This window comes from Ceratotherium simum, chromosome 23 (genome assembly GCF_057802395.1).
Source record: "Ceratotherium simum simum isolate JZ-2026a chromosome 23, ASM5780239v1, whole genome shotgun sequence".
NCBI classification, from domain to species: domain Eukaryota; kingdom Metazoa; phylum Chordata; class Mammalia; order Perissodactyla; family Rhinocerotidae; genus Ceratotherium; species Ceratotherium simum.
The window spans coordinates 23,718,184-23,745,085 of NC_141922.1; the positions used below are offsets into that span (position 1 = coordinate 23,718,184).

A 26,902-nucleotide genomic window follows, 5' to 3' on the forward strand; every position below is an offset into this window, starting at 1 on the left:
CAGAGAAACCTTAGCATGCAATAGTTTAAGGCTCTGTCAATAATATTCATCCCAGAATCCCTTTGCAATTTCTATTAGAAGTATCTGTCCTGATATTGAGTCCCCAAGGAATAGATTTATTCCCAAATTATGATTCTGATATCTCTGTTTTCAGACAACATAGCATTTAGCAGCACTTGAAACCTGTAATCCCAGTTCTGGGAGAAAACATTAGAGTCACTCAGCATCTTTATCCATAAATAACTACCTACTTGCATGGAGAAGTCAATGCTTTTCAATTCCCTTGTCATTTTGTTTTTGTTTTTGTTTTGTTTTGTTTTGTTTTGTTTTGTGAGGAAGATCAGCCCCGAGCTATCATCCATGGTAATCCTCCTCTTTTTGCTGAGCAAGACCGGCTCTGAGCTAACATCTATTGCCAATCCTCCTCCTTTTTCTCCCCAAAGCCCCAGTAGGTAGTTGTATGTCATAGATGCACATCCTTCTAGTTGCTGTATGTGGGATGCGGCCTCAGCATGGCCGGAGAAGCGGTGCATCGGTGCGCGCCCGGGATCCGAATCCAGGCCGCCAGTAGTGGAGCGCGTGCACTTAACCGCTAAGCCGTGGGGCCGGCCCACCCTTGTCTTTCTAAGTATGAAAAGCACCTGCAATCTTAAGGTCCAAGTTCAAAAGCAGTTGCAGTAAAAAGAAAATTTGGATGGTATCTGTTTAGAAAGTCATACTTGATCATTGAGGTCCCAGATTTACGTGGCACTTAGGCTAGGTATATCCTTCATCCTTGTATAGCATCAACACGACCTATGTGACATACGACTCTAAGGAAAATATTAATACTTTTATTCTTCCTGCTGCCTTGTGGACACATTGTTCTCCTTACGTAAAGATGATGTTATTGACCCCCAGCCAGCAGAACATGTGCTTTGGCTTGTCTCCCAGTGGTGATAGATTTGCATTCTCCCCACACTTTTTCTCCTACTGCCAATGTGAAACATATTTTCAAGTTAACTGGGTGGAAATGGGGATCTAGTAATGACAGCAGATCAAGTACCACTCCTACTGTTTAGCTCAGAGATTTGGAGCAAAAGTTCGCAAACTAAGAGGTGAGGAACCGAGGCAGGCACAAGATAAGGGCATTGAGTGACATGAGGAGCTTTCTCAAAGCGTACATGCTCATATTTTCCTCCAATTCCAGAGATTCCATTGTGCCTTCTCTTAAAAACCACTGTTCAAAGCTCTATTCTTTTATCGCTGTCTTCTTCACTTTCATGTATAAGCCTACCTTGTAGCACGTATCACGTTGCATTGCAAGATAGATAGATGATAGATAGTGCACAAGTTTCCTATTGCTGCTGCAACAAATTACCACAGAGCCTTTGTGGCTTAGAATGCCGTAAATGTATTATCTTACAGTTCTGGAGGTCAGAAGTGTAAAACAGATCTGCAGAACTGCATTCCTTCTGGAGACTCGAGGAGAGAATTCATTTTCTTACCTTTTACAGCTTTTAGAGGTCACTTACATTCCTTGGCTCCAGGTCCCTTCCTCCATCTTTAAAGCCGATATTGCAACATCTTCTCTCCTCTCTGACCTCATGCCTCTCTCTTATAAGGGCCTTTGTGGTTACACTGGACCTGTCTAGGTAATCCAGGATAATCTCTCCATCTCAAGATCCATCCTTAACTTAATCACATTTGCAAAATTCTTTTTACTATGGGCGTTAACATAGTCAGAAGTTCCAAGGATTAGAATGTGGAAATCTTTGAGGGGCCATTGTTCTATCCACCACGGTTGATGGAAAGATGATAGATAGATAGATAGATAGATAGATAGATAGATAGATAGATAGATAGAGAAATAGAGAAATAGATAGATAGATAGATAGATCAATAGATAGATGATAGAGTTTTAAGTAGGTTTGTCCATAAGTCCAGACTATCAAATGAGAAAGAACAAATCAACCCAAAAGGATCAAAGCCCTGGCCTCAAAACCCCATTGTCATGAGCAATCAAGTGGTTTATTTTGGGAAGAGCAGACCAATATGACAATGATCACAAATCCAATAGGACATGATCACATGTCCCATAAGAATGATTTAAGACTGCCTAGATAAGGGAATGGGCCCACAGGTGGAAACCAGAGAGAGAATTTAGCTAACACAGCTTACGGAAGAATTTTTATACAGTCACAATGATGCAAAGATAGATAGACTGCTTTTAAGGGAAATAACTTCCCTGTTATTAGTTCTGTTAAAATGTATGAAACTAATGACCGTTTTATGAGGATGCTGCAAAAAAGAATTCAAAAGTAGAAAGGAGACTGAAGTAAATAACATTTAAGATCCCTTCCAACCCAGCTCTCTGGGAACATGTAATGTGTTCATGTAACAAAAAATGAACAAGAGTAAGTCACAACCCATACGGAATCATCAATATGCATGAGAGTAGAATGTCTAGGAGTTCGATTCTGGATCTGGTGGGTCTGGATTCAAATCCTGGCTCTGCACTACCTCATTGGCAATTTCCTTAACCTACTGAGCTTCAGTTTGCTAATCTGTAAAGTAGAGGTGTTGCAAACATTGAGCTTGATAATGTAGATCAAAAGATCTGAGCACAGTCTCTGGCACATAGGAAGCATTCGAAATGGTAGCTATTAGAAGACGATATTAAAACACTCTTTAACTTAAACTAGCACAACCAGCCTTATTTTCAGTCTTAGAGCCATTTGAGCACTCTTTCAGGTATCTACCATCCTCAAAAGTAGAGGAATTAAACAAAAACCAAAAACAACAACAACAAAACCAACAAATCTATGTCCAGACTAAATTAAAGACAGCTTCATGGGCAGTGTGTGGGGTGACTTACATAATGTTGGCTGCCACTGCACAGCCTGACACGATGATCATCACGGTCGCCTGGATCTGGTAATCAGGGTACAGCAGGCGCTCGCACGCCAGGTACACCAACACACCAGTCACCACCCAGACGCATAGGATGGACAGCAGGGCACCAAGGATCTCTAGGGGTTCAAGCACACAGACACCCATATACAAAGAATTCATGCATCACTTTAACCTCCCCAAGAGTTATATGACATTAATGTTCCCTCCTCTCCCCAAAAAGAAGCTTCAAACTAGTTCACTCAGTGATTCACAAAGCAAGAGTGTGGATGGATTTTAACACTAAGATGAGGCACTTCAACGTTGAATTCATAAAACGCCAGTGTCTGACTTCATTATGCTCCATATTACTAAGTAATTTCCAGCAAATTTTTAAAGCATATTAATTGCCGCCTGCCCTTGCTGTTTTCCTCGGGGATTTTAATTTATGGGTGCTAAAATGATCGAAACTTATTAGGCGATGAAATAATGAGACACAAAGAGTAAAATGTGTTTAGAAACTCTTAATTTCGCCATAAAACATTTACAACTTGCCAGTACCAGTACCTTCTGTGGAATAAATAGTAAAAAGGAAGGCTTCAGAGGGTACTTGAGGAAAATGAGTTCCATTTGCCAACTCAACATATTGTAAACACAGAGGCAAGCTCAGAGGTGTATCAACACTCTGACTGCATTTTAAAAGCAACTGTAAAGAAAAGAAGTACCAGAATGGAGACATTTACATTAATATTTAAAGATAAGATAGTTCCATCTGCCACTGAGTTAAGTACATTTCCTTACTTAGGAGTTCATTACACCTCACCTTGATCTTTAACTCAACCTGCAGGTAGGTTCTAAAAGCCTGCAAGGGCCTAGAAACATTCTCTGAGTCAGTGGTCAGGCACATTCCATAATTTTGACTGTCCCCCTTAAAGTAGAGCAATGTAACATACTGTTTCCCAGTGTGGGACTAGTGTTTCCCAGACTCTAGTCATTTACATACAACCTTCACGATTTTTCCTGTATCTACATGCCACCTGTCTAAGTGTTACATGTCTTATGAGTCACTTATATTTTCTTTAAATAAATTCACTTTTTACACTTAGCTTTTTCCTAAGCAAAGCTCCCCATGAAATTACTTTTGATGTGCTAGTTGATTTTCTAATACATACTAGGATATGTAATTATTGTTCATGTGACACTTAAAATCATCTGACTCACCACCAGTGGTACACTTCTTACACTACAGGAAATGCTGGCGCAGGTGTTTAGGGCATGAGGTCATGATTCAGACATATATGGTCTGCCGGTTACTGGCTATGTGACTTTAGGCAAGTAACCTAACCTATTTGAGCCTGAGTTTCCTCATCTATAAAGTGAGTATAATAATAGCATACAATGTGTAATAAGTTGGCATATGTTTTGGGTTGAATTGTGTCCCCCTAAAATTCGTATGTAGAAGTCCAAACCCTCAATATCTCAGAGTATGACCTTATTTGGAAATAGGGTTGTTGCAGATGTAATTGGTTAAGTTAAAATGAGGTCATACTGGAGTAGCACAGATCTATGCTGGATTCAACATGGCAGATGCCCTTATTTAAAGAGGAAATTTGAACACAGACATGCACACTGGGAGAATGCCATGTGAAGATGGAAGCAGAAATCTACAAGCCGAGGAATGCTCAAGATTGTCAGCAAACCACCAGACGCTAAGAAAGAGGCATGGAATAGATTTCCCCCCACAGAACGCGAAAGGAACCAACTCTGACAACTCTTGATCTTGGACTTCTATCTTCCAGAACTATGAGACAATAAATTTCTCTTATTTAAGTCACCAAGTCTGTAGTACTTTGATATAGCAGCCCTAGGAAACTAACACAATATATAGCAAGCACTCAAGAAATATTTATTATTTCATTAGTCTAGCCAGGGTATTTAAAATCTCCCTTTGCAGAAATTTATGAGAACCAGGCTCAAGAATTTCTGGTTAGCCAGAACCAGAGATTGGGTTTGTAGAAGTCAGCTAGTGTGTTTCCTACCCAGGGGCACTACATCAGGGTATGGAAGTAGAGTATGTCCAAATCAAAACCCAGGGACAGAGAGGCATGATGAAGCAAGGACTAGGAGGACAAAGCCCAAATACCAAGTCCAAAAGTCAGGAGTGGATCAAACATAGGACTAAACGGAGAGTCAAGAATTTTAAAGTAGCTAGTTAGGAAAAGAAACATGTTAGGAACCATCAACAGGTGCCACAATGATTGCTAAAGAAAACTGTTAGGATAGCAGAGTCATTGGGTTGACCACCAGTCTGCGGTTATGCTGGCTCACCTATATGTCTACAGTGGTGCTGCCTGGGGTAGCCACCAATAACATGTGGCTATTTAAATTTAAATTAAGTAGAATTAAAAGTCCAGTTCTTCAGTAGCACTAGCCACATTTAAAGTGCTCCATAGCCACATTATACTCTATATTATACAATATTTCCCTCGAAGCAGAGAGTTCTGTTGCACAGCATTGGTCTTCTAAAGTGTCAATGCTCATGGACTTCCACAGCCAGGATGAGAAAGTACAAGCAGTGATCTAAATTCTGAGTCCACTCTACCTTTACAAAACAGCTTTGACCAATGGTACCAGAAAGGGTACAGCACTAAAAACGTATACGGACAAATGATGGGTGTTCAGCCTAAGGTACATGTTTTCCAAGTGTAGCTCTGTTCAGGGACTGAAAAAGCATCCTCAGATCACCTTGTGACAAACTCTCTTTATTGCCTCATCTCGTTCTGAATGTTAGAGGAAAGGCAATTGAAAACACTTGCGATGATAAATTGTTTGGTGTGGAATTAGAACTTCCTATCATTCTAAGCTTGAGAAATCACAGTCCACATTGTCAGTCTACAAGCTGTGGTCTGTGTCTAGGGGCACCTTTCAGTGAAGGCTGGCTGTGACAGCATGTTGACCACCCCTGCTCTGCCCTCAGATCTCCTTCACGTTGATTCTCTCAACCAGTGTAAAAATACGGAATTGTGACTATTGTTCACATGATTTTCACAAAACATTCAGCCAGAAGCTCTCCCAGTTGATATAAGGAATAATACAGAAGAGGAGAAGTGGAATGGCAGTGTGTGTATTGGGGACAAGGGTGGATTGTAAAAATAAGCCAAAATAAAAATTTCACAGATAATAAACCCTCATCATGACCTGGGCCACTTCCTAGACAAGAGCAAGCAATTACTCGGTGGAAGAACCATCTCTAAGAAAACAGGAAAAGTAAAATTTCATTCCCTTCTCTTCCTTCTCCTTCTCCTTCTTCTGTTTTTGTTATTGTTGATGATTGATTGAGCAAGATGTTCAACTGAGCCATTCACTGAATGTCTAAATGCTATGTGAGCAGGCAAGCCCATATATTCCCAGCTCCCCTATGAGAAGTTCTTCAGTCTCTCCAACTCTCATGGGCTCTCTGTGCCTTACTTTGCAAAATGGCAGAAGCTTTACCCCAGCCTCTCCGCCAGATGCAGAGTAATGTAATGAATTATATCATGGCTATTACCGTACGCTGAACACCCTTGGGCTGGGGTGGTTGCTAAGGTGATACATGTGCTCCTGTTGTCCCATCAGAGTAGAGGTAGCCCATTAATCTGGCTGTTAGCTGAATTAACATTGAGAACACATTCCCACTTGCATGTCTATTTCACTCTGTGAGCCAGAGATGTGCCTCTAAGGGATTTTCAAACAAGCCTTTGCCTTGTCCTTCCATTTTTATCCTTGGTTTGACTCTGCAGCACTACTCTGTGTTAATGTTCAATTGGTGAACTCTACCTGCTCGGTGCCATCCAAATGTTAGCCGCTTGGAGGGGGGCTTCGATGACAACCACAAGGAGAAGAGGCTGAGCAGGAAACTGGTCAGGTCAATTAAGAGGTGGGCAGCATCTGTGATGACAGCCAGACTCCCAGCAATGTGCCCACCTAGGGGATACAGAATATCACACGGGGTTAGGGCCTCAGAGTGCAGCTAGATTCATATGCATACCCTAACCACCGTTGGTAAAAATGCCACCGACTCACAGAACCTTAGAAGAGAAAGGGTCTGCATGTTGATTTAATCCACCTCTTCTTCCCAATATGACAAGTAAAGAAACTGAGACCCAGAGTGAGTAGGATTTGAACATGTAGAAATGAATTTCAAGGGAGAGGCCATCCCTGGGGGAGCAAGGGTACAGAGACTGGAAAGTGTGGGGCACATTTGGAGAACACCTCAGTTAGAACAGGGCATAAGGATTCAAAAGAGGAATACAAAAAGATGCAGCTGGAGGGGGCGAGGCCAGATTCAAGGGGTCTCACACTCCAGACTGAGGACCTGGACTTTTGTCTGTAAACTAGATGACACAGTCTGGCCCACTGGTGTGTTTTTATTTGACTTGTAATTTTATCATAGTTTTTACTTTCCTTCTGCTCTACTGGGTTATATTACCCACCTGAGTTCTAGATCCCTGTTATGAACAGTGGGGAGCAGTGAGGAGAAGGGGCAGGCACCTTCCAGTGGGACTCTTGAGTGCAACAACAATCCAATGAAGCATGGAAGAGAACCTAAGCCACGGCTCCATTGGGTGTGCTCCCTCTAATTCCCTCTAGTTCTCCTTTGAGAAAAGACCTCCAGCCTCCAAAAAAGAAGTCAAAGGAAAACCTTGTCTTTTCCTTCCCAAACAGAGCTTGTCATTTGAGAGCAATAATCTTTATTGCTCTTACTACCTCTTCCCAGCAAAGAGCTTTTGCTGACTGATTAGTCCTTCCAGCAGCTGTTTATTGCCTCATGTACCACAAAGTGACAGAGACTGTCAGTCACCAGCCCCTCCATCATCAGACTCACCTTGTCTCAACTAATGATTTAAAAAAATTACATATATGGCTCATAATTGCAATAATCCCCACAGACCGCTGGCTCTAGCTGTAGTTAATAACTGGTTTGTCAAAGTTTAATGGTCTGAAGCAAAGTAGCTTCAAGCTTGTTACTGAGCTGTCAGTACAAAAATCCGAATGATTCATTAGCCAAAAAGCAACATTTTGCTAACAAATCAGCTGTCCTTCCAATTATCCTCTAATGTTGCTCTATCTGCCAAACTTGGGCCTGATAATAAAGCTGTGTTAATAATGCATTATTTCTTGCCTGGAGAATTGACTGCATGCAGATAAGCAGAATGTCAAAGTCTCAGCAATGAATGATGGTGACGATTCTATGTACTGGGCTAAAATTGTAGCCTAAATCAAAGAAATGAAGTCTTATAGGGTTTCTTCAACAGTCTCAGCTGAGTCAGGAGACAACTGAGAAAGAAAACGGACTTGCTTTGGAGAAGTATGTTAACGTAGAGGCCCAGGAAATGAGAACCGTTTTGCAACCTCAGAGCTACTTATAAGAACAATCCAGAAAACTGTGGGCAATCATGCTAAATCCTATGGAGCAAACTATTTGCAAGAAGTAGTTTGTGACTGAACTTGCATTTGCTTCTGAAAGCATGTGGTATTATTGACAATTAATTCAATCTTCCAGCCAGTATTTGTTGAGCCCTTACTGTGCATGGTACAGGGATAGGGTATACACAGATCAACAAAGTTTACAAATCACTGTCCCTCTCTTTAATGATCCCATTGTCTAACACTCAATGTACTGAAGACATGCATCATGAGCTAGGGAATTGGAAAGCCACGCTCATTGGGAGCACTGAGGAACTTTTCACCAGAGAGGGGTAAGAATTAGCTAGAAGAGAAACTTTTTTCAGAAAGAGATAAGAGCAAGAACAAAAACAGAGAGAAACGAAAGAAGACGGCACCTTGTAGAAAAACGAGAGGTGTGGAGTGTTGGAGAATAATGAGAAATGAGACTGGAAAGGTGGATTGGGGACCCTTGCTTAGGGTGTGATAGGTCTTGCCAAAGAATTTGAATGTTATGCTACGGGTTAAGGGGATCTACTTATGATTTTGAGGCAAGGTTTTGACATGTTCAGATCTGTATTAAGAGAGAGATCTTTGCCAGGAATATGGAGGCTGACTTGGAGGAAGGAGAACCTGGAGGTTAACACACCACAGTAATAGCCAAAGGAAATTACGATAAAGGCGTGAAGTAGGCAGTAGCAGTCGTATTTCTGAATTACTTGGCAAGATGTAGAAAGCAATGCACTTATAACAAGATAGGAGAGGCACTAAGGACTAAGTCCTGGAAACAGACTCTTCTTAGGGCCTGTGGCGTGAAGATGACACTAGCAGAGCAGGGGAGCCACTGGTCTTGGTTCTCATGTTCACTTCAGATTTAGAGTTGGTGTTAAGTACACATGACATTTTCCAAGGAGAACAGAGACATACTGATGGGATTGAAAGAAGTAAATGTTCATCTGACAACATTAGCCTTGTGTCTCATTACTGTACCATAACATTCTATGCTATTAATTCATATTTTTAAAATTCTTTAACTGTCTTTTGAATAGGAATATTATATTATACAACATGTTATGTTGAAAACTCATAACTTGTTATTATTTAACAAGTATTCAAAATATACCATAGTTTGCATGGGCATGTTTTGACATTTCTTAAATTTTTAATCCCAGTAATCTCAAAAAATATAAGTAGCCTAAGCCACTGAGACACCGTGGCTCTAGTGCAAAGTAAGTTCCCTTATCAATAAAGCTTGTGGTTATCACACCACCCAGCTATAGCTTTCTCTTACTAAGAGAGATTTAAAAAAAAAAAAAAAAAAAAACCACCTGCTCCCAGGAGGGAGTTGCTCCCAGCTCTGTATTCCTATCTATCAATCTAGTGTTTTCTCCATCCTTGCTTAACTCTAAAGAGTCCTTCTTCAAGATGCCTTTCGCTGACCACTCTCAATTTCTTCCACTAATGGCCGTACTTGAGCTTATTCTTCTGAGTGTATGTCTATCTTTTTAAATACAGATACATGTTTACCTCTGCAAAGTAACTCCTCTTTATGAACTTTCCATGATTAGGAATTTCCACAAGAAATGAGAAAGAATCCTGATTCAACAGGTTCAAAGGCTCATTAACAATGGAAGGATTGATTCTTATAGCCTTCCTTAATTTCTTCCTCCAATCTGCTCTGCACCCTGTGGCCAGTTATCTCACTAAACACAACTCTATGACCTGATTCTCCCCTATTCTAAATATGAATTACTCCCCAAGGCCCACAGAATGATCCAGATTCCTCAGCCAGGCCTCATGGTCCTTCTTGACCCCCAACTACCATTCCAGTTTTATTCTCCACCAACCATGTTTTACCCTACACCACTGCTTTAGATAGGGTCTTTCAGTCGTAAGCCATAAAGGCCTAGCTCAAACTAGCTTAAACAACAACAAAATGATAATATATTGGCTCAAATCACTGAGAACAAATCTAGGTGGGATTGGATCAGGTGCAGCCTAATCCTAAGGTTGAAAAACTGCTGTTGGTGCTCTGCTCTGTCTCCAACCATAGCTACTTAATGTCCTACCCGAGACAGACTTCCTCCTCCTCAGCAAGAAAGGTGGGCCTGTGGAAGCTCCAGGTTTATATCATTTCAGCATACTATTTTAGAAGAAAGAGAGCCTTTTTTCAGCCTCTCTATATAAAGACCCAGGGACTCTGATTAGTCGAGGCTGGTATCTCACACCCAGCCTTGTGCCAGGAGGGCCAGAGCAGCAACCAGCACAATGAGTATGAGAAGGCTTGCTGAGCAGGCGGTACCAGTCCACTACAGACTGAGGCACCCAAATGTGGCTACACAGCAGAATCACTTGAATAGCTTTCTAAGAATACAGATTTCCTGGCCTGCTGCAGGCTTACCCAGTCAAAATCTTTTCCAGGTGCATCGGGTGCTGCTCATTTGGGCCCCTCCATCTAAAAGGCCCTTCTCATCTCCCTCTTACCCACCTCTCAATTCCCACCCATCCTTCAAGACCTTGCTCACATCCCATATCCTGCAGGAGGACCTCCCAGATCCCCAAAAGTAATCTGAGAATAATAATTGCTTTCTCTGCCATGGTAAAAGGTGGCTTTAGGGAGGAGGTGAGTTGTGGGTTGGGGTCGTAAATGATGGCCAGGGTTTTGATGAGTGAGTGTAGGAATGAGGAGAGGGCTTTTCCATTAAAATAAAAAAGCATAAGCAAAAGCCTCAGAGACGTTAGGTACAGTGATTATTTTGCATAGAATGAAAAAATAGCTGAAACAGAAGAGTTATGTGAGGAAGTAGTAAAAGAAAAAGGTTGTCAGTTTGGCAGCCAGAGGGTGGAATGACTTGAAAGCCAAAGTAAGAGTTTTTCATTTTGTCCAAGATGCCAGAGCTTTCCAATATAGTGATGTCTTTTCACTTGGAGTAACTAAGTGGGGCCTGGCACAGAGGGAGCCCCTGAACGAGCCTCTTCCTGTTACCAGCATGCTTGTCAGTTTACCCCAGCACTCAGTAGAATTTCCTATGCTTGCCATGATGGGGAAAAGGTGGTGAAGCACTGAATCAGACAAAGGGGAGCCACTGAAGGATTTTGAAGACAGAATTAATGTGATGAAAGTAATGTTTTAGGAAAATCAGTTCAAAATCAATATAGCTCCAATTCCAAATGATTGTCAGTGTCCATTTAACCCTTTACTGACAACATCTCTTTCTTCTGACTCTAAATTAAAGTCAGTTTCAAACTCATAGACTAATTATTAGGAATGAGAAGGAAAGGAGGAGATTGACTTGCTCAGTCCCATTTCCCCTCTAAAAATATGTCATTTTAAAAGTAAAATGACAGTGCATGAGGAAAGGTACCAGGAGAAAAGCGATTTTGTGAATAGGAAACCGTCTCATTTCCAACTATTAATTAGACATCAGCTGGGGAGAAGATGACATCTATTCTCAGCATCCACATGGATTCAGGGAAAAGCCAAGGAAGAAAATAGTGGAGGAAACAAGCCAATTTATATATTCTCCAGAGCTGAGTTTCTATGGGGTGGTGCCAGTACTTGACTTGGAAGGCTACGAATTTCCAGAACATCACCTTTGCAAATCATGTTTCAAATGGATTCTGTTTTTTTTTATATTTTCCATTTTGTTGATCTCTTACATGACCAATTGAATATTGTCCACAATCTTACAACTTTCAATAATAAAAAAGAATACCCCCTGTCATAAATGTCAATGGATTTCCAAAGGGAGTTTTCCAGATTGGAACTGCTAAGAGTAGATTCTTTGCAACTCCATAAAGCTATTAAGTCAGTTAATTCAAAAGACTTATCCTGGCTCTAGCAATTTTGTGGTATCAATTATTTTAATAAACTTTGACTGGAAAGTTATTTACCAACCCTGAATTTGTCTTGGATTGGATGAGTCTAAGTTCTTTTCCAGTTTTCAAAAGCTGTAAAAGTCTGAGTACGTAGGACATAAGATTCCATAGCTTGAAGAAACCAATTAATTCTGATTGCTTGCTATTATATTGCAAAAAAATAACTTAGCAGATTCTATTTTCCTACAGTCTCAGAATATTATTAATTTATCCCTCTTTTTGGGTACTAGAGAGAAAATGAATCCAAAGTATTGTTAACAGAGTGTAACAGGTAATATTGGGAACAGAGAGGTAGTAGCTTGTGGTACTATATGCCAGGTAGCTTGTACTGTGCTTTTTCTTTTTCGGTAAAAAAATAATGAATAAGATGACATTGCATATCAAAACCTTTAGACTGAGTAATTTCACAGCTGCATATAACTTTATTATTAATAAAAATACAGGAAAAACTATATTAAATAAGGATATAACTTAAGACATTAAAATATGCAATAAGAATACAACCCTAACAAAAGAAAGATGGAGGAAGTAAAAATGATTTTTAAAGCCAAAATGATGAATTACAAAACACAAGAAAAATCAAAATAATAATATATTCAAAAATGAATACATATAGACATCTACCAAGTTAAATCAAGGAAAAGAAGAGAAAATATATAAACAATATTAAAATGAAAAAGGAGCTAGAATAAATAAGAGAATGCCAATATAAGACTATCATGTTCCATTGAATGATAATAAATTTGAAAATTTCAATGAGATGAATGACTTTGGAAAAATGTAAATAACCAAAATTTACTCATGGCACAGAAATTTTGAGTATGTCAATGAATAAGGAAGAAGCTAAAAATATACCAAAAAATTATTTTCTGGAATGTCTCCAAAGCCAGACAATTTATCAGGGAGTTCTTGAAAAGGAAGAGATAATTGCAATGCTGTATAAACTGTTTCAGTTTTTTAATAAAAAATAAATTATTAAAACTAAGCTTTCCATTTTAATATGCATAACTCTGATTCAAAAACCTAGAAAAATAGCTCCCAAACAGGCAGTTAAAGTACAATGATCAAAAAAGGTGTAAAAATCTCAACAAAAATATTACTGACTCAGGTTGACCAATGCATTGAAAGAATGGTGCACCATGGTCAATTTGAGAGGGACCATAGTGAGAGCCTAATAACATGAGCTCTGGAGTTCTTCCTGCCTGCCCACTTACAAGTGTGTTACTGAGGTAGCGTGCTTTATTCTTTGTGCTTCAAGTTTCTGGTCTATAAAGTGCAATTCATAATAGGATCTGCCTCTCAGGAATTTCATCAGGTCTAAGTAAGGCAATACATGCAAAGCACTCATCAGAGTTTCTGGCACATACATAGTAAGCATTAAATATTAGTGTTGTCATCACAATGTCAGAAATGCAAAGGTCATATTATATTAGGAAATCTCTTCATATAATACACATCAACAATGGGTCAAAAGGTTTTAAGAAAGAATAAATTCAAAAGAAAAGATATTTGATCAAAGTCAACACTCATCCTTGATTATTTGTTAACCATTAAAAAACTAGGACAAGGAGAACACTTCACTAACATAATAAAAATATTTAACCTCTCACTAAACATTTTACTTAACAGTTAAGCAGTTGAACATATGATTTGATTTAGCATAAGATATTATTTAACATGGTAAAATATGAAACATACAGAAGAGATATAAATATTGAAAATGTGGAGAAATATGATTTTTTGCACAAGAGAGGGTTATCTCCTGGGATGAGGAGGATGGATGAGAGGGGAACGAGGAAAATGGACTAAGAAACATTTAGAATGACAATAATTAGAAGGATAGTAATTCAAATACACTGTTGAGTACAAAATGAATATACAAAACGGAAACTTCCCAGGGTACAAAAAGTAACCATCTAGAAACAGGACACGAGAAAAGGAAGACCCACTCACTACCAGAAAGAATAAAACAAACACGTAAAATAACTATAAATAACTCTAGCAAGAAATAGGCTGTCCCTGTGTTAAAACAAAGAAATAAATAAACTAAAACCATAAAACCTTGATGAGAGATGTAGAATATTTGGATAAATGGAGAAACATACCATATTCCCGGAGGGGAAAACAGTATTTAAAGAGATTTATGGGGCCGGCCCCATGGCGTAGCGGTTAAGTGCGCGTGTTCTGCTGCTGGTGGCCCGGGTTTGGATCCCGGGCGCGCACTGACACACCGCTTGTCAGGCCATGCTGTGGCGGCGTCCCATATAAAGTGGAGGAAGATGGGCATGGATGTTAGCTCAGGGCCAGGCTTCCTCAGCAAAAAGAGGAGGATTGGCAACAGATGTTAGCTCAGGGCTGATCTTCCTCACACACACACACTAAATAAATAAATTTAGAGAGATTTATGTTCCCAAATTAACTTATATACCAATAAAATCATAATTAGATTTTGGAGGAAATGAACAAAACAATTTTCATGTTTAATTAGAATAATAAACAGAAATGAATAGCTTTTACCTTTTTTCTGCTAAACAAAGAACAACAAGGAATGAACAGCAGATATTTTAATGTGTAAATCTACATTAATTAAATATATTACTACTGACAGAGACAGCAGCACAGATCAATGAAACATCTTAGAACCAAACGCTATTATTTATAAAAATTTGATAAATTATACAGGAAACATGCAGGAAATCAATGGAGGAAATAATTAATTACTCCATAAATGATGCTGAAACTTCGTTAGCTATTTAGAAAAAGAATTTTCAATCCTTAGAGCATATCTAATTTCACATTGATTTAAAATTAAATGCAAAAAATTCAACAACAAAATGATATTTATCTTCTCAGTAGATAGGAAAGGCTTACTAAGCATTAAAATAGTCAAGGAATAGTAAAAGAAATCAGCTCAAAATGAAATATTTGATACAATTACCTATATAAAATTTGAAACTTCTCTAAGTCAAACCATAAATTAACCAAAAATTAAAAATGAAACATCAAACTGGAATAATACTTATAACAAATATAACAAAAGTTTAATATCCTAGCTATATAAAGAGCTCCCAGAGATCAATATAGAGAATTACAAATTATCTTTAAAAAAATGAGCAACAGACATTAAGAGGCAAGCAGGAGATGCATTAACAGATGGAAATACAGATCACTAATAAGCATGCAAAAAATATTCTAACAGTAACAATTAAAGACATGCATATTAAAATACAGCATATTCAGCCTACATTAACAAAGATTTTTAAAAGATTAAAATAAGTTCTAGTAAAGATTTGGAATGAGAATCATTCTCATGTAGAGCTGAAAGACATATGAATTGTTCCAAGTTTCCTGGATCACATTTGGCAATATACATCAAGAAGTAATAAAAATATTCATGTCCTTCAACCGGTTATTTCCACTTTTAGGAATCTCTTTGAAGGGATTAACGAGAAAGGCAGGCAGAGTTTTATTCAAGATTTTTTATTGCAGCATTGTCCATAAGCAAGAAAAAACTCCCTAAATATCTAACAATAGAGAGATGGTTATGTAAATCACAATGGAGCGTATTATAGAATATTGTTCAGGCATAAAAATGTTTTTGAAGCGTATTTGATGGCATGGTCAGAAGCATTCAGTATGCTCTCAGTTATGTTAAAAAAAACCCACAACTGTGAGTTATGAATAGAAAATATATTGTACAAAAATATTCCATAATGTTATTGGAGGTTATCACTCAAATGTGGGAGAGTCATGAATTTTATTTTGTTTCCTTCTATTTTCCAACTTATCTACTATGAGCATATTGTTACTTTATACTTACAGAAAATATTAAATGTTTTTTTAAAAGAAGAGCCTAGGTAACCCTCCCATATTATGCGGGGTTTTGTTTGTTTGCTTGTTTAATCAGAGAAGTCTTCTGGAGAAACACTCACCCACGACCTCTGCAATCATGAAAATGAAGCATATTCCCGAAGCAACGCAGAGTTTCCACTTGGCGTAGACTTGCTCATCTGCCCTCTTCTCTGTGGCCCTGGAGTTGCTGTGGCAGTGATAGATGATGGCTCTTGACTCCAGCTCCTCTGGCTTTTCTCCAGGACATTGATCTTTATTCAGGGGTTTCTGCTGGAGTTCCACACTATGGATGAATTTGAAAGAAGCAAGAAGTGAACACGGTTGCTAACAAACACCTCGCTGACAGCCCTATCCATTCTCGGAACCACTATTAGGACATTTGCTAATGAGCTAGGAAGTTATAATTCACAGCTCCTTCTACAAGAAATATCAAGTGTAAGGAACAAGCAAGAAATTTCCTTATGAATTCTCAACTACTAAAAGTTTTGCTTTTATTCAGTCAAGCTCTTGTTCAGTCTATACCACAAGTGATTAAAAGATATCAAAGGAACAGGAGAAAGGAAACAGATATACGTTGATACTTTTCCCTCCCAGTTACTTCACTTTGAAAAGATTTTGGACGCTGTCCTACAAAAAAAAAGGAGACGGGGGCGATGTTAGATATGTGTATATGATTCAGCCTGATGAGTCAAATACCCACTATGCCATCAATTTCCCTTTCTTTTCCACGGCAACATTGTTAATAGATCATAGATAGCCCTTTTTCCTGCTGAGACCCCATGGACCCTCAGAAACCTTCTTAACAGCTTTGCAGACAATCTCTACCAATCTATCAAAGTTGTAATGAGAGTTAAACCTACTTATACTTCCTAAAGCAGGCAGTGCATATCAGTTCTGCTCAAATATAAAGAATTAGTTAAAGCTACTTATAGAATTATAGAATTTCACAGATGAAAAGATTGTAGACAACATTTAGTCCAACCTCACAGTTTCTTAGCTGAAGTAATTAAGGTTCAGAGAGGTTAAGTAACTGCTTGAGGTCAAATAGCCAGGAAATTAGCTGGGAATCCATGCCTAGTGATTTTCCCAGCACACCCACGTTGCCTCTGTACCTGAACATCAGTCACCCAAAACCAATCTTTACCAATGCAAATGTCAGTGTCCTCAGATCTTGAACTAATCAGATTTTTATTTTTTAAGGAAAATTATTAGAAGATATTATAAGATTCTTAGAATTAAGAACTTTGTATTAATGTCTTTGAAAGGTATAAAACCAGAAATAAATTAGCCTCCACTTGAGGAGCTATTTTCCTTTGTCTTCTCACCATCTGGAATTAAAGCTCTGAAGGGTTTGGCTCAGATGATGATGTTTTATGATTTTAATTATTGTTTTTGGGTTTTTTCTGAATAAAGTAACGTATATATTCATCATAGAAAATCTGGAATTGCAGAAAAGCACTAAGCAGAAGGAAAATTCACTGGTAACCTACCTCCAAGAGACAATGATTATTGATATTTTGTTTTTAGATTTTAATCTAAAAACAAAATTTAGTGTTTTAATATATAAAAACACTTTTTTTACATAATTAGAGACCAATATTAATTAGGATGTTTTTGATTCCAGGTACAGAAAACAAAGCTCATGCTGGATTAATTAATAAATGGGAATTATTGGTTCTGCAACTGAAAACGTCTAGAAGTATCAGAAATTAGATGCAATGTGTTCATATGTGTGTGCGTATGTGTGTTTTATTGGGGGGAAGCCAGAGCCCACAGTCTTCACTGGTTTCCCAAAAGGGTCTATGATTCCAAAAGAAGTTAAAAACCAAAGTTAAAATACATTCCTCATCATCTCACTGGAGTGGTCTGAAGTGGTCTAATATCTCTAGATATGGTACAGGCTCTTGATTTAAAAAATGATGTGAATTCTAAGAAGAATTTTAAAAAGTATGTTCTAAAAACAAAACCAGACGCATCAAAAAATGAAATGTGAATTTGCTATCAAAGAGTAAATCACCATAGATTCCCAGGCATTCAAATATGGTTGAGGGTTTGAAGAGTAGGAACACTATGCCAGAGAAAAGAAATGTATTGTAGCATCAAAGAGAAAAAAAACGGGGATAAACAGAGAGGAGAAATACGGAAATATCAGAAAATTTGATGCCATTAGACTAGAACTTTGAGTTCAATTTTTAAAATAGGACTTAGAAAATGGAGCTTTATTTTGTGATCTCAGAGAAGCTTTTATTTTTATTTTGTATTTTATTTTTGTTTGGTGGTAAAAGTCAAACTCCTTTGTATGTATCTAAAACGGAGACAGTAATATTTTTCAGCTTCTTACTTCACGTGTCGACTACATAAAATCACTTCGTTTTTGTACTTTCACATCTCTTCTCCCAAGAACATTAAATCACTATTCCTGTTAGAACAGTAGATGAAAGCTTAGGTCTCATGATGTATTTCCAACATTTCATGTATTCACTCATTCAGCAAAGATGTATTGCCTGCCTGCAGCGTGCCTGCACTATCAGAGGTGCTAGTGATCCCGGGGTCTTTGAGACAAACAAAGTTCCTGACCTAAGAAGCTTATATCCTAGCAGAGGGAGACAAACAGTAAACCAGCTGATAGAAGCAGAGGCTGTGTAGTATCGTGGGCAGTGACTGGGAGAGGAAAGGTCCCACTCTACTTTAAACAGAGTGGTAAAGGAAGGCTCCTCTGTGGAGGTGATATCTCAGCAGTGAGGTAAGGATAACCAGGAGCAGACCTACGAGAAGAAGGAACATCACAAGCAGAGGGCATTGTTGGTGCAAAAGTCCAAAGGCAAGAAAGAGCTTGTCTTGAACAGAAAGGGAACTGCGTAGGTGACTGCTGTGGCATAAAAAAAGAGTGAAACGGGATGAAGTCAATGAAGTAGGCAGAAGTCAGATCATGCAGAACTTTGCAGGCCATTGTAAAGGGTTTAATCTTCTTCAAAGTGTGAAAGGAGAAGTTGGAAAGTTTTGAGCAGGGAAGTAACCTTATGTGGTTCACATTTCTAAAATTATCACTTTTCGTGCTGCTTGGAAGGCTAGAGTATAAAGAGGAAAACCACGGAGACCGTTTAAATGTTTGTGAATTAAATGAGTGATATGAAAGAAGCGTTTGAGGGGAGAGAGCTACAGAGAGTGGAGAGTAGAAATATTCACAGAATCAGATATAATTTCTTAGACTAGGTAACAAATGCCTCATCCCCTTTTTAAAACAGCTTTATTAAGATATAATTCATATACTGTACAAATGACCCATTTAATATATACAATTTAATGAGTTCTAGCATATTCACAGAGTTGTGCAACTATCATCACAATCTAATTTAGAACATTTCCGTCACCCCAAAAAAGAAACTCCATATCCATTAGCAGTAAGGCCCCAATCTCCTTACACACAACTCTGCCCCACGCAACCAGAAATCTAACTTTCTGTCTCTCAAAATTTGCGTATCCTGGACTTTTCATATAAATGAAATTATACAATATGTGGTTTTTGTGAATGACTTCTTTCATTTAGCATAACATTTTCAAGCTTCATACATGTTGTAGCAAATATCAGTACATCAGTTCTGTATTGCTTTTATTTCCAAATATAACTCCATTGTATGGATATACAACATTTTATTTATCTGTTAAGCAGTTGATGGATATTTAGGTTGTTTTCTTTTTCTTTTTTTTTTTTTTTTTTAGCTATCATGAGTAATGCTTCTGTGAAAATTTGTAAACAAGATTTTGTGGAAGTATATTTTCATTTCTATTGTTTTTCTATCCATGGAATATTGACCTCATAGAACGAGTTGGAAAATGTTCACTCCTCTTTTATTTTTTGGAATAATTGATATTAATTCTGCTTTAGTATTTGGTAGAAATCACCAGTGAAGATATCTGGGCTTGGGATTTACTTTGTGTGACGTTTTTTGGTTACTAATTCAATCTCTTTACTTGTTATAGATCTACTCAGATTTTCTATTTTCTCTTAAGTTAGCTTGGTAGTTGATATCTTTCTGTGAATTTTTCCATTTCATCTAAGATTATAGGCATTTTATTTTATGCAATCTATTTTTAAATCAATTAAGAGAAAAAAAGAGTAAATATGCTGTCTTTTATAATTACCTACATAATTACCTTTACTTGTGCTATTTGTTTTTTTGTGTTGATTCAAGTTAATGTCTGGTGTTATTTGTGCTCAGCCTGAAGAATTTTCTTGACTCTTGAGTAAGTGAGTCTGCTAGCAAAAAATTCTCTCAGTTTTTGCTCATCTGGGAATGTCTTTATTTCACCTTCATTTTAGAAAGAGTTTTTCTGAATAAAAAATGATTGGTTGACAGGGTTTTTTTTTTTTTTCTTTCAGTACTTTAAATATGTCGTCCCACTGCCTTCCAGCCTCCTTTGTTTCTGATAGAAGTCAGCTATTAATATTACTAAACTACTCTTGTACATGATGAATCTTTTTTTCTATCTTACTGCTTTCAAGATTTTCTTTGTGTGTTTTGCTTTCAATATTTTGACTATGATGTGTCAGGGTGTAGATCTGTTTGCCTTGATTCTTCTTAGAGATTGTTGACCATTGTGGCTGGATAAATTAGTATTTCCACCAAATATTGGAAATTTTCAGCCATTGTTCCTTTGAACAGTTTTCTGCTCCTTTTGTCTCTTCTCTCTTTCTGGTCCTCCCATTATATGTATGTAAGGGCACTTAATGACTTGCCACACTTCTCTGAGGCTCTGTTAATTTTTATTCATTCTTTTTTCTCTCTGTTCTTCATGTTGCATGATATCTATTTATCTATCTTCAAGTTCACTGATTGTTTCTTCTGCCAGCTCATATCTACTGCTGAGTCCTTTCATTCCACTTATTGTACTTTTCAACCTCAGAATTTCCATCTGGTTCATTTTCATAATTTCTATCTATTTTTATTTATATTCTCTATTTGATGAGACATTGTCATCATACCTATCTTTAATTAAACCTGATTTTTCTTTAATTCTTTGAACATATTTATAATAGTTGCTTTAAACTCTTTGGATGCCAAGTCTGACATCTGGGCCCTCTCAAAGGCAGTTTTTATTACCCATTCTTTTTACTGTATATGGGTTATTCTTTCCTGTTTTGTTGTATGTCTTGTAAAATTTTGCTGAAAAGTGGATGTTTTAGATAACACATTGTAGCAATTCTGTACAGTGATTCCCCCATGGGCTTGTTGCTGCTATTTACTTGTTTTCTTTTTTATTTGTTTAGTTACTTGGCTTGTCTAGTTCAGTGGAGTCTATTTCCTCTGACTTTCCCTGCATGTGCAGCCTCTATTGTCATTCCTCAGAGAGTGCAGCCTTGGGCATGTGCACAGTCATCCTTACCTGCCCCCACCCCTTTGCCCAGAGATGGTGATCATTTTAATCATGCTTGCTTTGACTTTCCATAATCTCACTGTTAAGCTTCTGGCTGCTCTGCCTATATTGGTATCTCACCCATCTATTGGCCTCCTTAATCTCTTGTTGATTGCTCTACTGTTTTCAACATTGCCCTGAGGCATAAATTTCTCCACATTCTGGTGCAATTAAAGTTGGGCCCTGTATTAGTCTGCTGCAGCTGCTATAGCTATAACATAACAAATACCACAGGCTAGATAGCTTAAACAACAGAAATTTATTTTCTGATAGTTCTAGAGGCTGCAAGTCCATGTAATGTGCTGGAAAATTCGGTGTCTGGTGAGACCTTTCTTCCTGGCTTGTAGATGGCTGTCTTCTTGCTATGTCCTCCCATGATAGAGAGAAAGATCTCTGATATCTCTTCCTCTTTTGTAAAGACACCAGTTCTATCATATCAGGAATCTACCCTAAGGACCTCATTTAACCTTAATTACCTCCCTAAAGGCCCTACCTCCAATACAGTCAACTGGGAGTTAGGGCTTCAATATACGAATTTGGGAGTGACAAAAATATTCAGTCCATAACAGCCTCCTTTACAGGGGTAGTATTTGAGCCCAATCTTTGTGGCTGGTGCCAACTCCAGGAGGTCTCTTTTTATCTCTGTCTTTCTCTGGCTGTTTCTGTTAAAATTCTAGCCAGTCTACCCTTTAGCTTGTTGATCTCATGGAGCAACATGCCTACTCTTGATTGCTCACCAACAAAATCTTCATTGTTTTCAACAGTGCCCTTACGCTTGGAATTCCCCATGTTCTGTTCCAAATAACTTAGCTGATGTGTCATCAGTCCTCTAAGGGAAAGATGCATAGCTCTCTGTTATTATGGTCTGCCTCTTCCCATGGGTAGAACCTCTGGATCAATGCACCAGAACTGGGAGAAGGAACAGTGACTTACTGCTTCTGGAGTGAAACCTCTGCTTTATAAGTGGGTGCTGAAGAACCTCCACGCTATGTGTGAGCCAAGGCAGGAATGTTCAGGACCTTGCTGCTCCTGGTCTAGAGATTTTGTCCTATGAGTAGGGACTGGGTAGAGGAAGGGGGCCCCAGTCCTCTTGGCCCTGTCTGCATTGAATAGAGGCCCTGCAACATGGAGCTGGGACAATGAGAGATTTCAGTAGCCTTTTGCTGTAGGGGTGAATGGTAGCCCTCACTTGGAAGCTGAGAGGAGAGGGATCCCTGTCTTTTGGTCACACCCACCCAGAATAGAGTTTTCATCCCACTAAGCTTGGAGGAGAGGGAGGTTAATGGAGCAGATCATGGCTCAAATGCCACAGACTCTGGCTTCTTAATGACGTTTAGTAGATTTTCTTGAATAAATAGTTCTCAATTTGCTGCATGCCTTAAGACAATTTCCAGAGACTTTACATTGTTGGGGTTTTTTTAAATATAATTTTTTCAGTTAAATGGTTGTTTCACTTGGGAAAGAGGTCCATTGAGCTCCTCACACCACCATTCCAGAAGTCCTACCATCCTCCTCACACACACACTTTTAAGGTTCATACTGAAAAAATTCTAGTAATTTGTCCCTACCATCTATTCCTGCCCTCACATCCCCTGCACTTCTTTAATATATGACTTGGGAAAAAGAGAAACTTGATACCTCCTATCCAGCACGAAGAAAAACGTAGTGAGTGTGTAGGTCGACTTTGCACAAGTATCTCTTTGTTACCATGAGCCCAAAGCATAGGGAATCACATCACTGGAATGGAAATTTGGAGAGGAGGCAGAGGAAGCTACACAATAGTGTTCATGGCGCCTACAGGGCCCAATATTACTACTTCCTGTGGTAAAATGTTTGTAAAAATGATGTCCAACAATTCTTGTCATCCTATATCCGCATGTCATAAAGAGATGGAACCTATTGTCCCACCCCTTAAATCTGGGACTTGGGACTTGCTTTAAGCCACCAAATGAGGTAAAAATGATGCTATGCCAGTTCTGGACTTAGGCTGGCTGAGACATATCAGATTCCACTGTTGTGCTTTTGCTATCCTGAACTGCCACATAAAGTCTAGGCTAACCTGATAAAATGAGATACCACACAGAGAGAGAAGCCATGGAAAGGAGGACAAAGGCCAGTCAAAAGCCAGCACAAAGACCCCAGACATGTGAGTGAAGCCATCCTTGACCTTCTAGCACAGCCCAGACACCAGCAGAATGCAGCCTCATAAGTGAACCTAGCTGACTCCATCTGGACCCCTGCCCAAATCCTAACCCTCAGAATTGTGGGTAATAAAATGATTGTTGTTTAAGCCACCAAGTTTTGGATGTAGTTTGTTGCACAGCAATGGAAAAATGAAATACTCCTTTTGTAGAATTAGATGATAAAGATTCCTTCAGCTTAAGTTTTTTAAGAGCTGGTGACAACTTAAATAGAAAGCTGATGATAAGTAGAAAAAAGAGAAGGAAGGAGAAAAGAGAAGGAATATCAGAGGACAAAGTTATCTATGAAATAGAGATGGAACAAAACCATGAGAAAGGAGATTGGGGGAGGTGAAGAAAGGAAGTGAATAGGTGAGGAAATCAAGGTCCATGTGACCTCAAGAGGAAATAGATTAAGGATCCAGAAGGCCACATGGTGAAAGTGTGTGTGCAGGAGAAGCAGAGGAGGGAGGGGAACATGAAGTTCACAAACAGAAGGCATGGGTCCAGATCCCAGCTCTGCCAGAATCAGATATCTGACTTTAACAAATGCATTTATTCTCTGGAATTCAGTTTCCTAACTAGTAAAATTAGGGGTCAGGATAAATAATCTCTTCCAGATTTAACTGTTTTAATTTCAAAAGAAAATAAAAGTGAGTTTGACAGTTTTATCGTCACCGTATCCTGAAAACTGTACCCATTTATGAAGTGAATGAGACCCTGTAACTGTAAATAGTTGGCTTTAATTGCATAACAGAGTACTAATGATCTATTTTAATGAGGAGGGAAATACTGTTATTTTAACAATGTAGAGATGCTCTCTTAACAGTATCCGTGATGTTAACAATTTGTCATCCAAAGTTTCTGCCTGACCTAACATGAGGCTTTGTTGTTTATGATCTCAAGAAGTCACATCTAATATTATTTTCTAAAGAAAAATAATGCTTAAAATGTGAGATAATAGATGTGCTAGATTCTTCATCATACATTTTTAAAGCAGTTATAAATATCCTGAGAAAAAGTCCCTTTGGAGTTGCTCAAACATTTGATGCTGTCAAACATAATGTCACTACTTTGTAGAAGATTAATTTTCCATGAAACAAACAACATTACACGCATTATTAATGGGTAAGTAATCTCTTAAAGTCTGCTCCTAACATGAATTCATTTCAGATTTTCATTCATTCATTTACATGCACTGAATGTGTTTCTGTTTGCTCCCCACTTGGATTGAAATCCTCGAACACACAAAACTCTCATTATTTTCTGTCTCTGTCTTTACCAGGCAGTTCTCTCAGCCTGAAAAACTTTTCCTAACCCTACTCCTTATATAGGGTTTCCCTATCCTTACTCTAACTCCTTTTCATTTTTCATTTCTCAGCCTATCACTTAAAAGCTTTCTCTGATCCCCAAAGTCCAGCTAAGACCTAGGTTCCCTCAAGGTATTCTCATTCTCTCAAAAATTCCCCCAGAATGACACTTACCTGCTATTTGGTAATTGCCTATTTCTTATATGTATTCCACATTAGATTCAAAGTTTCAAGAGGACAGAGATCTAGGACTAGGAATGTTTTCTTCTCCATTATATATCCAGGTGTGTCCATTCAGTAATTGTTAAATAAGGGGAAAATGAATGAGTATATTGTACGTGGGACTATGCGATATATTGGAACTAGAATTAGGTAGAACATTAAACTCAGCTATTCTTAATATAGGTGTGTACATTTGATGATAATGTTATTATATGATTTAAGAAAATAGCAATTAATTTTAAGATCAATGTAACCACAATTTTGCCACATAGTTGAAAAGGCTTAATTTAATATAATTTAATAAAATATAATTTAATAAATTTAATATGGATTTTTAAAATTCCTAAATATAATTTAATAACTATAATTGGCAAATTTAATAAAAATTTACTATCTACATATAATTTAATGAAATTTACTATCTTAAAAGTGGGAATAATTGAGGAAAAGAAAGGTAAACACAGATTGTATATGTCTGTTTTCTGAAAGAAAATCTACAGATGAAAAATACATTAGGGTTGGCCCCATGGCTTAGCAGTTAAGTGTGCATGCTCCTCTACTGGCGGCCCGGGTTCGGATCCCAGGCGCGCACCGACTCACCACCTCTCCTGCCATGCTGAGGCCGCGTCCCACATACAGCAACTAGAAGGATGTGCAACTATGACATACAACTATCTACTGGGGCTTTGGAGCAAAAAAAAAAGGAGGAGGATTGGCAATAGATGTTAGCTCAGAGCCGCTCTTCCTCAGCAAAAAGAGGAGGATTAACATGGATGTTAGCTCAGGGCTGATCTTCCTCACAAAAAAAATAAAATAAAATAGAAAAATACATTAATAAAATGTGTCTTTCACGCACTTAGGATATTTAAGGAATCAAATCAACTATATAGAGTATTGCATTTTTCAGGATATGAATTATTCAAGTCAGTCAACAGTTTATAAAATTTTACAAAATGCTCCCAAGTTGCACAGCAAAAGTTTCCAATTCTATAGCAGTAGAATCTAGGGATTTATTGAACATTCAAAACACAGAAAACTGTGAAGCACAAACAGATGTCTGTTACCTGTCTAGCGCGAAGGCATACATCTTGGTGGCTTTATCATTCACAAGATAAGTTCTTTCAAGCAACTCCATGGTGGTCTGGATAAGAGCTATTGTTGTTCTTGTTGCTACTGCTGTTGTTTAACTCACTGTCCAGTTTTGCAAGCAAAGCAGGCTTACAGTTATTCACACACTTTCCAAAGAAAAAGTAAAAAGTCTTTGAGACTTAAAATAACAAGCCTCCTACATCAATGTTCTCGGTAGGTCTGCTAAAATTACAGCCTCCTTGGAACATCACCTGACCGCATTCTCTCACGCACAGAAACTCCTTTCCTAGGGAGACCTGCATATGAAGTGTGTGTGTGTGTGCGCGCGCACGTGTGTGGGCACATGCACACTTCCCACGCTATCTGATTCTACTATGCTTTCTAAGAGGTTGAGGAGCTCAAGCATTCCTACTAATTGCTGATGTAGGGGTTTGGTCTTCAGAGCACACCTGGGTGAGCTGCAAACAGCCACCCTTGTGTACACTAAGCTCATTTTTTTCCTTTTCTTATTCTTTCCTTGCTTGGAGGGGTTTCTCTCTCAACCTGAAAGCAATTCTCCTGGGAGTTAGTTCTAAGATGACCTCTAAGCAGCTGTCAGGTTTACTTCTCCTCTCCTAGGACCATTTTGGGATTTCACCTCCAATCGAGGACATGGGTCAT

The 26,902-nt window shown here is 38.3% G+C and overlaps 1 protein-coding gene across 1 annotated transcript in view; it reads right to left on the minus strand.

Annotated features, from left to right (window-relative positions):
• Nucleotides 1–26,288, minus strand: part of SLC30A8 (solute carrier family 30 member 8) — a 35,908-nt gene extending 9,620 nt beyond the window's left edge. The window contains exons 1-4 of the mRNA XM_004431122.3: nucleotides 26,218–26,288; nucleotides 16,107–16,309; nucleotides 6,688–6,834; nucleotides 2,858–3,011 (exon numbers count right to left, since the gene is read on the minus strand). Of these exons, the coding sequence (XP_004431179.2) occupies nucleotides 2,858–3,011; nucleotides 6,688–6,834; nucleotides 16,107–16,309; nucleotides 26,218–26,288 (575 nt within the window). The remainder of the gene's footprint in view (nucleotides 1–2,857; nucleotides 3,012–6,687; nucleotides 6,835–16,106; nucleotides 16,310–26,217) is intronic.
• Nucleotides 26,289–26,902: the final 614 nt, after the last annotated feature.